The 13,524-nt window shown below is 42.8% G+C and overlaps 1 protein-coding gene across 5 annotated transcripts in view; it reads right to left on the bottom strand.

Moving 5' to 3' along the window:
* Positions 1–13,524, bottom strand: part of ADGRD1 (adhesion G protein-coupled receptor D1) — a 482,082-nt gene that overhangs the window by 170,018 nt on the left and 298,540 nt on the right. For all 5 annotated transcript variants that reach the window (XM_069961003.1, XM_069961004.1, XM_069961007.1 and 2 more), the window contains one exon: positions 820–931. In XM_069961003.1, coding sequence (XP_069817104.1) covers positions 820–931 — 112 coding nt within the window. The remainder of the gene's footprint in view (positions 1–819; positions 932–13,524) is intronic.

Raw genomic sequence — 13,524 nt, 5'->3', positions numbered from 1 at the left:
AGGTGAGCATACAATTTTCTTTATTTTTAGATGTGCAGCTGCCATCTTTATAAACTTGTTCCGAACTTTGCAAAAAGTTGGATTCTAAACCGAACTGCAAAGTTTGGAACAAATCTCGTTTTGGAAGATTGGGTTCCTTTTTTGTCAAGTTTTAATGTTTTTACTGATCGGTGTATATTTGTGTTTTTCACTACCAATTTAATGGATCAGACCAGTTGAGTGTCTGGCTGTCCATAAAGATGAAAGGGAAATATCACCTAAAAACTATTTTTTGGGGGGGGATCCATTATGTAGACTGATCAGTCCTCGGTATTTGTTTCTAGACACAAAATGGTGGGTTTTGTATGTTTGTTGCATCTTTGATGTTACTGCCTTAAACCACACAAACAATCAGTAATCATGGAAATAAGTAGATAAGAACTAATAGAAATCAACAACTAATATAGTTTAATAATAACGTTGTGTGGGTGGTTTTTAAGAAACTGTTTTTATTCCTTATAGAGTAGAGGTATATTGGTGATCTATTCCCACAAAACACTGAATTAAAGGGGTTATCTAAAGAAAACCTCTTCTGCACTGGACAGTTCCCGTCTCGGCCAGAGATGTCAGCAGAGAGCACTGTGTCAGATTGAAGAGAAAACAATATTTCCTGCAGGACATACAGCAGCTGTTAAGTATGGGAAGACTTGAGATTGTTAAATAAAAGTTAATTACAAAGATATAGCACAATGCCATACACAGTGTAAAAACAGTAAACTAAGGATCCCGATAATGACTACAACAGATTTTTAAATATTACTTTTCTAAAGATTCACTCACCGTTCCAGGCACAAAGCGAAAGCTGATAAGGAGCAGGATCTGTGCAACCAATATTGCAAATGAGAGGTTAGCATGGATATGGTATCGTTGATTTCGGATTGTGCTCACTGAGCTGTAAAACACAACATAAACAAGGAATACTTGAGTCATTTCTACAAGCGCGACATCCTAGATATTTACATAAGCTAAAAGCTTCCGGCTTTCTAAAAACAAAAACAAAATTGTGTGAATGTAAATGTGACATGGATAGAGACAATGCAGTAATTACACTTTTATTCCTCTTGCTAACTCCTTGGAGATAGCCAATAGAAAATGGCTAAACAAGCAAAAGGAACATTAAGCATAGAGATAAAAAGTGCTAAAGCCGTATTCCAAGGGAAGCGAGTGCCAACCTGTCAGCTCAGCGCTCGCTTCCCCCTCGTTCCCTGCTCGCTGTCTGTGCTATTACACACACAGATAGGAAGCAAGGAACAGCAAGAGGGGCCACCCGAATGATTCTTAGCTTGTTTGGGCAGCCCACTGGAGTCAGCGGCAGTCTTAAGCCACCACTTCTGTTACATGGAACAATGCGCAGCAAACCATCGATGTACAAATCCAGATTTTCCAACTTGAAATGTCGGCTTATTGTGGCCTTTCAACATGTCCAATTACACCAAACAATTATCGGCCTGAATAGTCGGCCAAGTAAAGCCCCTATTACACTGCGCAATGTGTAATAGGGTCTTTAGGCTGATAATCATTTAGTGTTATAGGGCCTTTAGGATCAAATCTTTATTATCTTACCTGTGCATTACTGTTTAGTTTATGAGTTAACTACATTGACTTCAATCTCTGTACAGATTTCTGATAATAGTAAAATGATTTTGTTTTTTGGTAAATTCAAAAAAGAGGACAAACAAAAACACTAATATTGTAAATTTCACGACCTGTTCACATACTGTATATGTCCATCTCCATTGACTCTCCTTGAGGAGATGCAGCTAATAGTGTTTCTAAATTGTTGTCTCTGGTTTGGTTGTTATTCTATGTTTCAAGGCCCCTAAAAGGGTCAGACATTGACAAACAGGGTTGTTACCTATAGGCTGAGACCGTTTTTTTCTTTCTGAAGTATTTGCAATATTATCTACGCAATAGTATCTACGGAAATTATACTGCATGTAGACAAGCTACCATACCAAACTTTTCCCAAAGAAGTCAGTAGCATCCGCTCCAGTCTATTGGGCTTTGTCCATGGAGCTCAGTGTAAACCACATCTCTAAATGCTGTGAGAAGCCGCTCAGGACAGATGGCCACCCACATAATAATGTAATAAAAATTAATTAAAAAATGTTTACAAAGAAAATAGAAGCAGGAAAATAGGACATGCTTCAGTGTCTGACTCTATTAAGTATAAAAAGAATCTAAGCAATGCTTTCACTCTAAGAAATATGCACGTACAATATTTGTTTCTAATAAAAACAGGTCAGAAATGAATTATTGTTTAAATCAAGTTTTAATGTTAAACATATTTTCAAAACTAAGGTGCGAACAAGGTGAAGAATAAGTACACATGTACTATGTAAAAGCATGTGAATATCTCAGGGATAATTGTGCTTGGACATGTACACTAGTGACTGTCACATTGTTTTTCTTGTGAAAACAATATAAATTCTATAAAATCAGATAAAAAAAAAAAAATCTAAATATTTTGTTTGTGTACTGGCCCGGCTCTATGCACTGGCGCCCCCCCCCCCCCCCCCCCCCCCCCCCCCCAGAGTGACGATTCCTCTTACCTCTGTGATGAGGCTCCATCATAACAGTAAACAGTATATATATAACAGTAAATAACTGCCATTATTTCAATATAACAGCCGTTGTTTTAAAATAACAGCAAATAGCAAATATTTGCCATTAAATGGCGGCCATCCACTCAATTTCACCATTGTGTGAAGAGAGCCTTTCTGTGTTTTTAATCCACTCCTGGTTTTGGTTGCAATATGAGGACCACAACACTGACTGAAATATACGTAGTATGAACCCAGCCTTAGGGTACAAACTCACTGGGCGTATCCGCAGCAGATTTCTCGCTGCAAATTCGCAGCCAGACCCGCTGTGTATCCCTGCCCTGTACACCCTAAAAGCAGACAAACTCGCAGCAGGATGGACATCCCGCTGCGAGTTTGTCAGCAGCCTGCCCCGTTAACCCCCTGCTGCCGGAGCGTATAAATCACCTAGTCCCAGCTCCAGCTTGTTTTGGGGGTTCCAGGCAGATCCTGCTCGGCCAATGAATGTCCCGCCACAGCGCACTAATTGGCTGAGCAGGACGTGAAGTCGCCGAGGGCCCTGAAGCAAGCCGTAGCTGGGACCAGGTGATGTATACGCTTGGCCGACAGGGGGTTAACAGGGCAGGCTGCTGACAAACTCACAGCGGGATGTCCATCCTGCTGCGAGTTTATCTGCCTATAGCAGGGGTGGGGAACCTGCGGCCCGCAGGCCGCATCCGGCCCCTGAGACCTCCCGATGCGGCCCGCGGCCCGCAGCTCCCCTGTGATGCGTGCCACTCTGGAGGAGGAAGGGGCCGGCATACACAGCATCCTCCGGTGTCTGTGACAGCTGGCGGATACAGGAGGATGCTGTCTGTTTTGGCTCCTTCCCCACTCGAATGGCGCGTGTCTTCAGTCTCCTGCGGGCCGCGCGTGATGACGTCATTTTATTGCGCGCCGCCTGCAGGAGAAGATCGGAACAGAGGACCTGGGACAGAAGAGGACCTGGGACAGAAGAGGACCTTGGACAGAAGAGGACCTGGACAGCGTATGAGCGGAGGTAAGGTGAGTGGGATGTTTATTTTTTTTATTTGGGGGTTAACTAGGCTGCCAGGGACAAGACTGATGGGGGTTAACTAGTCCACCAGGGACATGACGGATGGGGGTTAACTAGTCTACCAGGGACAAGACTGATGGGGGTTTACTAGTCCCCCAGAGACATGACTGATAGGGGTTAACTAGGCTACCAGGGACATGCCTGATGGGGGTTAACTAGGCTACCAGGGACATGACTTGGGGGGTTAACTAGGCTACCAGGGACATACCTGATGGGGGTTAACTAGGCTACCAGGGACATGCCTGATGGGGGGGGGGATAACTAGGCTACCAGGGACATGCCTGATGGGGGTTAACTAGGCTACCAGGGACATGCCTGATAGGGGTGATAACTAGGCTACCAGGGACATGCCTGATGGGGGTTAACTAGGCTACCAGGGACATGCCTGATGGGGGGGGATAACTATTCTACCAGGGACATGCCTGATGGGGGTTAACTAGGCTACCAGGGACATGGCTGACGGGGGTTAACTAGGCCTACCAGAGGCATCACTGGGGGGGTTAACTAGGCTACCAGGGACATGACTTGGGGGTTAACTAGGCTACAAGGGGCATCACTGAGGGTTAACTACAATAGCAGGGACATCACTGGGGGTTAACTACAATAGCAGGGGCACTAGGGGAACAATACTTTGCCTTGCCCCATGTGCTGTAAACCCACGCTACTAACTATTTTATTAATGCCCGACCGGCCCTCGACATGGAAAAGGTTCCCCACCCTTGGCCTATAGGGTGTACAGGGCAGGGATCCTGTAGATACACCCAGTGTATTTGTACCCTTACTATATTTATTTCTGTGGATCTGTTGTCAGGCAGCTGGCCCTAGTAACCAATCAGATTCCAGCTCCATATGAAAATTAAAGTAATAATCCTATTAGTTGCTTATGCTGCGTTTACACGGAGCGATAATTCGCCCAATCGATCGTTTAACGATTTTAAAGCAACAATTTGGTTTTTATAACGATCAGTGTTTAGACGAATAAATCGAGCAACATAATGCTGCGTTTACATGGAACGATTATCGTTCGAATTTTCGCTGTAACGGTCGCATTTGAAAGATAATCGTTCCGTGTAAACACAGCAAACGATCAAACGACAAGCGAAAAATCGTTCATTTTGATCTTTCAACATGTTCACAAATCATCATTTATCATTCGCTAAAAATTCACAGATCTCTTTGTGTAAACAGTCTTTCAAAGATTCACCCTATGTAAAAGATGGGCTTAAGCGATCTTAAAAACGATCACAATAACAATTTTTCTTACTAATTTTCTTATGATTTTTCTAACGATTTATTCGTCTAAACGCTGATCGTTATAAAAACCAAATTGTTGCTTCAAAATCGTTACGATCGATTGGGCAAAATATCGCTTTGTGTAAACCCAGCATAAGGCTCCAAACTACCATTTTTGCTGGGCAGCTGCAGCACTAATTATATCACCTGTGCGTGCAGTATGAAGATTTTCCCATTCATTTCTATGGGGCGCTCTTCCCCCTCCTGTACATCTGGCAAGGACAGGACCTTTGCTCTAACCTTTTCAGGCACCCAATGTATCTGTGGGGAAAATTTAGGGTCAAACGGTTCAGGCGAGTGGAAGTCTATACGGGACAGACGGACAGACAGACTTTCATTTTTATGATATATATCAATAAGTTTCACCATGACCATGATGGCTGACTAAATTCAAAGAATGAAAAGTAATGCTAACAAAAATTTTATTAGTTTTTGTTAGAAAATTCATTTCTTTCAATTTCGTAAAAATAAATAATTGCAGCCTCTTTTGTTATTTGGACGTACAGTACATGTGTATTGGGAGATATTAGACCATTAAAGACTCGGCTTTACAGAAGCTTTTGAAACTTTAGCTTAAGTAGCAAAAGGCTAAAATGCATGACGGCTCTGTAATCAGGCCGCAAAGCGTCAAGTATCCTTTATAAGAACAGATGGTTTATGTGCACTATTCAATTCACACACTGCTTATTTATGAGAACGCCAAAGAGAAACTTATACAAATCCACGCTCCATAGAAGTGCCAATATTCCAATGCCTAGTCCATGAATTTATCACCATCCATATGGAACCACTTATAGTATACAGTATTAGGTGGACTCCATACTGCCAGGACTATTAACTATCCGCAGGAACGGTCTGTCCCAACACATAATAATGGGCACTGTTGGCAATAGTAATAGTGATAAATGTCATTCATGGACAAGTTACCTTTAACCTCTTTGCAGATCTACAAGCATTTAAATTCAAGGAAATTGCTTTCTTTTGATGTTAACATTTCTATCGGCTCCAGTGACGATCTAATGAAACTATCCCGCCCTGGCATCGCATATGGTGCAGATGGTATTCATAAACAATTCATCCACACTTCCAAAAGTCCAGTGGGTCAAAACCTTCTACTAAATGTGTTAAATGTCAATGGATTAATCTAGAACGCTGTTTTACTTGCTTGAATGGTTTCCGTTTTTTCACTTTGCACAATGTACTGATTCACTGAGGTCTGTCTGGATGGGGAATATTAAATCTGAGATCTTCATTCAGCTGTCTCCAAAGAACAATTCTCCTTCTGTCTCATTCTAGCGAGTTAAAATCACTGTATATAAATTGTAGGTTTTATGGTGATTTGTGCCTGGTTGTAAACTTTTTTTAATGCATTGTCTATTTTTTTTTTTCATGAATATCATGAGGAATTAATGGTTATTTATAGAGATGTTTGCTTTAATGATGTTCCTCATATCAATGTAGGCAGGGTAATCAGCTCCTAGTGATAATTATTTATTTATTTATACATAGAGTGGCAACATATTCAATAGGCGTAGCAATGGGACGCCGGGAGGCGTTCGGCACGTTCCTGCAGCCGATACCGCTGTATCAGCTGCAAAAACTGTATTTTTTATATGATGATTATATATTATGATATATTTTGTATGATGATTGAATTGTGGGCGCCGTTGAGTGTGCCCACAAATCAATTAACCATTGACTAAAATGTAAAGTACGGCCGCTGGCCCTACTTTACATTGTTGGAACAGCTACTGTTTCCGGACACTGTTGGGTGAACGAGGTCCGGAAATAATAGGCATGTTCATTATTTTAATGCCTGTTCTAAAGAAGGAGTGTTAAAATAATAATGTCGGAACACAGCAGGCGGCATTGAATTGAATTAAATGCAATACCGCCCCTGCAGAAAAGAACGGACCCTGCTTTCATTTTCAATCTACAGCTTTTAGAAAAAAAAGAACAACATGTGAACATAGCCTAACACACAAATTGTCAAGTCAAACATGAGTAGCGAGTACCCTGCCCACAAGAGCTTACAATCGGGTTAGACAAAAGGTGAAAGTGCTTGCCTTCTGCAGCGGTCAAGCAATCTAGTTCCCATAAAGGTGGTTGAGTTTGTTTCCAGCCCCCATTTGTGTGTATGTAAAAATCTGGAGTGCCAGTAAGTGTATGGAATATGGGGGACAATGGGGTATGGTAGGAAATGTAGGAAAATCTATTTTTTTTAGGGCACATATTTTTAGGCAGAAAGGGAGCAGCACACATAAAGTCTTGAAGACAGAAGTGAGAGGTTAGGATTATGGAAGATATAAAAAATCATCAACAGAACATTGAGTATTCCAATGATAGATTTGTCTCAGTGTGGTCGGTGCAAGCAAGATCCTTTATTCCTAGAAAATTGAGTATGGGTGGGGTGGGGGTGTTGCTCCATAGTATTCAGTGTACTGTCTGTGTCTGTATCTTCAACTATAACTATTGTCTGGCAATGTAGTTTGGCATTACGTATATAGCCAAACAGGTTATGTAGCCTAGATCACCCTCATGTAGCGATAGTCTGGCAGCAGGCCCGCTTCTGCCATGAGGCGGAATGAGCCTTCCGCCTCAGGCGGCATATTTTGCGGTCCGGCAGGGGGGCGGCATTATGTCCCCCCTGCTGTCATTTTTGTTAAGTATCACTTAACAAAAATGACAGCGGCCACTCACCTGTCCCGTCGCCCACGCTCTCCACATCCCGTCAGGTCCCGCGATGTCACCCTGCAGCTGTCACGGACCTCCAGGCTGTGGTGAGTGCCCGGGGTCGGTGGGGGACGTGCTGGGGAAAACCCTATACAATTTGGAAAACCCTATACAACTGCAGTTTGGTTTTGTAATCTTGATAACTTTCTGTAAGTCTGGAAACACACACGGCAGGTTTTCTGGAAAACTGCCACTGCAGTTTTTGTGCCAAAACCAGAGGCGGATCCAATAGGAAAGATAAGTACAAGTCCTCCCTTTCTATTCCATTTGAATCCACTTCTAATTTTGGAAAAGTGTCACTGCAGTTTTTGTGCCAAAAAACTGCCTTGTGTGTTTCCAGCCTAGCAGCAATTTGGCAGTGTGGTCCATAAACAACCAACTGTAAGTCTTTATGGTCTAGCGGGAAGAAGCGAAACATTTAAATACACAGTCAAGTCACATTATTATGACCACCAGCTAATATCCAGATTAACAGTTATGTGCAGCATGGACAGCAGCTACAGAGGCTGGAAGTGTCTCAATAGGTTATTGAGGGAGAGTGAGTCCTCTCCGGGGCCTGGCCCTGTGGCCAGTGTCTTACTACTAAAAGACTGTATACTGATTCTCTAAGGCCTGCTGGTCCACTACAGGGGCAACTACCACTAAATAGGGGATCCATCTTTTCTACGTTGTGGGGGATTGTTGCTAAGAATTCTAGAGTCTGAACAAGGACTTATGTACAGAGCAGTTTGGAGACGTGTGATTAGTCTATATTCCTAGTTGACTAGTACTGAGTCCTCTTAGGTATCCTTGAGGGATTAGCTCTGCCCGGTCGTGCAACCCTGGGTCCTATACTATTGGATCTGGAACTTTTAGCTGTGGGTTTATTTTTCCCCCTATATTCGAGTCACGCAATGGGAGTCAAGGTTGCAGGAATCCCCACAGCAGTACTGCAGAATCGGCCAGAATGAACTTCACAGACCGCGGCCGTTTTGTGACAAGGTCGGGTCACAGTACGGTCGCTGTCTTACTAAGTGTGAATTTAAGAAATATCACTGACACTTTACACCTCAAGGGAACCTTTTGCCCAACCTCTAGAACATGGTACAATATTGTAACCTTTTAGTGTTCACTGATGCGCCCTCACCATCACCCTGATTTTTCCTTCATTGCCTGTCCACCAAACAGCAGAGCCACTGTCACAAGACAGGTTGTATAACAGGGGTGTCAAACTCAGATAGACAGTGGGCCAAAATTAAAAACTTGGACAAAGTCACGGGCCAACCTTGATATTCATTGAAGTGCACAAGCAGCATACTGTATCTGGAACTTTCAGAGCGGCATGCAGCGTTCCTGGCACTGTGTGCGTCACCAAGCACTGTGCACTACAATAAATTATATGGTAAATCCCCACAATGGTGCCCCATATACTGTAGAAGTCAGCCTCCCCCTCCACTGGTTTACCATATAGTGCCTCACATAGTAATAGTGCCCCATAAAGTAGACAGCTTCCGAAAATAGTGCCCCCATATAGTTAACCAGCCCCCACAATAGTGCCCCATGTAGTAGCCAGCCTCCCATAATAGTGCCCCATGTAGTAGCAAGTCTCTTATTATAGTGCCCCATGCAGTATCCCGCCCCCACAATAGTGCCCTATGCAGTAGCCAATCCCCCATAATAGTGCACCATGTAGTAGCCCGCCTCCCACAATAGTGCCCCATGCAGTAGCCAGCCTCCCATAATAGTGCCCCATGTAATAGCCCGCTTCCCATAATAGTGCCCCATGCAGTAGCCAGCCTCCCATAATAGTGCCCCATGTAGTAGCCAGACTCCCATAATAGTGCCCCATGTAGTAGCCAACCTGGGCCCTGAATGGCGCTGATACCTCTGCTGGGGACAGAGGCACAGTTGATTCTCTTGCTGCCTGTGGAGAAGGGCCATGTCTCCGGTGCCCTTGTGTGGTGCTGCATGCACTTTAGGGGGAGGAGCCAGATCTGACTGGGGCCTAGAAGTTAAGGGAACCCGTCACCCCTGGACAGCTTCCAAACCCACCCCTTGATACGGCCCCTATACTTATCCTATCCTGCCCCTGTCCCGCTCCTGATGCCATTTCCACTGTGGAGATACGGCTGCCCGCACTCAGCTGAACGGATCTACACAGCAGGACCGGCATCAGAAATGGGATCCGCAGGATGGGGTAAGTATGGGGGCCATGTGCAGGGGTGGGGTGGGTTCCGGGTGCCATCCAGGGGTGACAGGTTCCCTTTAGCACATAGCAACAGATTGTAGTATGGGCAGTCCAGAAGACTTCCCATATTATAATTTGAAGCAATGTCCTATCGGCAGGCCAGCTCTAGGAAATCAATTGATTTCCTAGGTGGGCCAAAAGTAATAGCGTCACAGGCCAGAGTTTGACATGACTGTCTTATAATAATAATAATAATAATAATAATAATAATTATTATTATTATTATAATTATTATTATTAACCCCCTTTTTTTACCTTTTTAGGCTGGGTTCACCCTACGTATATTTCAGTCAGTATTGTGGTCCTCATATTGCAACCAAAACCAGGAGTGGATTAAAAACACAGAAAGGATCTGTTCACACAATGTTGAAATTGAGTGGATGGCCGCCATTTAATGGCAAATATTTGCTGTTATTTTAAAACAACGGCTGTTGCATTGAAATAATGGCCGTTATTTACTGTTATATGGCGGCCATCCACTCAATTTCAACATTGTGTGAACAGATCCTTTCTGTGTTTTTAATCCACTCCTGGTTTTGGTTGCAATATGAGGACCACAATACTGACTGAAATATACGTAGTGTGAACTCAGTCTAAAACAGAAGGCACTACCCTAGACCAGGTAACAATTATAACCAATACATTTCCTTAGACCACTAGGGGATATTTTTGCAATATATACCAGGCTCTTCACCCCATCCATATGTCAAACATACCCTACTAATGCAATGTCAATCCATTCTTGCAGATACCTCTAGAAGTCTAGGTACATAATCTAAACCCAACTATAACAGCAGTCACTAATATGTTTTTGCTTTTTTTTTCCTTTTAGTTTTGCTATGTGTTGGAAGTTACTGTATTTCTAAGATTAAAAAAAAAACAGCCTAGAAACAAAGTTAATTAGATATAGCATATGTAAATGTTAATGGGCAAGCTAGTAAAAAGCTAGATTCAGAAAAAGTCACACTTTCTTCCCAGATAATTCCATCTGGACACATTTTCCCCTAAGAATTATAATAAAGAACAATTTGATGTTTGGAGAACCGAAAACAGGATTTAAATATTTCATGTTGTGCCTAATGATCTAGGTTGTAAAGTTATTTCTAAAGAATATCAGGATTTTCACCACAATTCCGTCCATTAGTGGCTTCTAATATGTAACGCGGTAATTACGGCGCTCTACACTGGTTTCTCTTAGCACTAAAACGTCGTAAACAGTAATTAGAGCATTTCTACCATTATGGAGGCGAAAACATTCTCACCCTGTAGTGACAGCTCCTGTTCCATAAATACTACATATACTGTAGAAAGGTTAGGTAGAACATGAACTATACATTAAGTCCCTTCTAGGCAGAAATAATTCATCGATAATGCCCTCCACATTGTTTCAACAGAATCCTATAAGTACTGTACATAGAAACATAAGCTAATAAAGGAAAAGACTTTGCAGTATATTGTAAGGTAAAGGATTACTCCTCTAAGGCAATCTCATATAAAGCAGTGATGAAGCCACTTGGCTCATACTGTATATTCGTATAGGTTTACTCTATTTTTGGTAGTATAATGTGGACAAGTTAAACAGGCATTGTTGGTTTAACAAAGTTTGCATAAATCAATAGTACAAGTGCATATAACAATCTTTGTAATGTATCTTTTTCGAGTTTCCCATTTCTATACAAAATGGCTTATTAAGCTTCCATATCATTAAGAGATCAGGTTACATGCTGCCCATAGAAAGTTATGAAGAGAGGAAGGGAAAGGAGCAAGCTTAGACTGCTCTATAATGTTCTCAATGGAGGAAGTCTTCCAATGGAGGAGGCCATTCTGACTTTTATAGGAGGGGTTTCTTGGCATGATCTTGGCACAGGTTATTGTGCAGGGGACGTTGAGCTCTAAACTTTATTGATTGATAATGGTCTGATCCTAAGTGTTAATGGGTAAGTAACTGGCTGAGTAATAGGAAAAAGAGGGTGGTCACTGATGGAACATACTCTAATTGGGTCACAGTCACATTTGTAGTACTACAGGGCTCAGAGTTGGGTCCACTTTTTTAAATGTTTAAGGCTATGTTCCCACAATGTAAAAATTGTGAGAGCATAGCCTATTAATGACCTTGTAGAGGTGCTATAGAGTAGAGTTTCAATTTTTGCAGATGATACTAAACTGGGTAAAGTAATTACCACAGACAAAGATAATTTACTATTACAGAGGGATTTGGAGAAGCTAGAGGCTTGAGCAGATAAATGGCAAATGAGGATTAATGTAGATAAATGTAAGGTTATGCGCCTGGGCTGTAGAAATAAGTACAATTATGTGCTAAATAAAACATTCGGTCAAACTGCTTCTGAAAAGGACCTGGGGGTATTGGTGGGCAGTAACCTCATCTACTGTATAGTGATCAGTGCCAGGTAGCAGCTGACAAGGCTAAAAAAATAATGGGATGCACTTAAAGAGGCCGAGATGCTAAAGATGAGAACATACAGTAGTTTTGCCTCTATAAATCACTCGTCAGACCACATATGGAATACTGTGTACAGTTTTGGGCCCCGGTATATAAGAAGCAGGGATGGTCCGAACCTGAACTCTCGGCAATGATTGCCGCTGTCTTCCACCTCGGTAGAGAGGGTGGATACAGCCGGAGGACCGCCTGAAAAACTGGGATACAGCCTATGGCTATGGCTGTATCCCAGTTTTTCAGGCGGTCCTCCATCTGTATCCAGCGGGCAGACAGTGGGAATCATTGCCGAGAGTTCAGGTTAGTACGAACCCGAACCTCGGCAGGTTCGGACCATCCCTAATAAGAAGGACACAGCTGAACTGGAGCGGGTGCAGAGGAGGGCAACAAAGGTTTTTAGGGGAATGGGTGGGTTACAGGACCAGGTTATCAAGCTTGGGGTTATTTAGTTTGCAAAAAAGATATACCTGTATAAGGGGGGGGGGGAGGGGGAGGGATCTGATCATAATGTACTTCTAGGCCTGTAACCATGACAAGGGGGCATCAGCTACACCTAGAGCAGGGGTGTCAAACTCAAATAGACAGTGGGCCAAAATTAAAAACTTGGACAAAGTTGCGGGCCAACCTTGATATTCATTAAAGCGCACAAGCAGTATATCTGGAACTTTCAGAGCGGTGTGCAGCGTTCCTAGCACTGTCAGAGTGGTGTGCGTTACCAATCACTGTGCACTGCAATAAATTATATGGTAAATACCCACAATGGTGGCCCATATAGAAGTCAGCCCCCCAATGGTTTTCCATATAGTGCCTCACATAGTAATAGTGCCCCATAAAGTAACCAGCCCCCTTAATAGTGTCCCATAGAGTAGCCATCACTCCACAATAGTGCCCCATATATATGATGTCATATGGATGATTTTCCATAGAGAAGTACTGCAATTGTAATGTTCCAATGAGTTACACATGTAACTAAAAACCTACACAGACCCTTTAAAGAATAGCTGAAAACACCCAAATCTGTGGTCCCCACAACTCAAGGCAGCTTCCAGCATATTGCTGTTGGAGTTACATAATGATTCCCTGCACAAGTTTCTAAGAGAACCTTGACCATTGCTGCCCTAGGCTGGGATAGTACAAT

This window comes from Dendropsophus ebraccatus, chromosome 3, assembly GCF_027789765.1.
Source record: "Dendropsophus ebraccatus isolate aDenEbr1 chromosome 3, aDenEbr1.pat, whole genome shotgun sequence".
Lineage (NCBI taxonomy): Eukaryota > Metazoa > Chordata > Amphibia > Anura > Hylidae > Dendropsophus > Dendropsophus ebraccatus.
The sequence above is the reverse complement of the archived record's forward strand: the minus strand, read 5'-3'. Positions and strand labels throughout refer to the sequence as shown.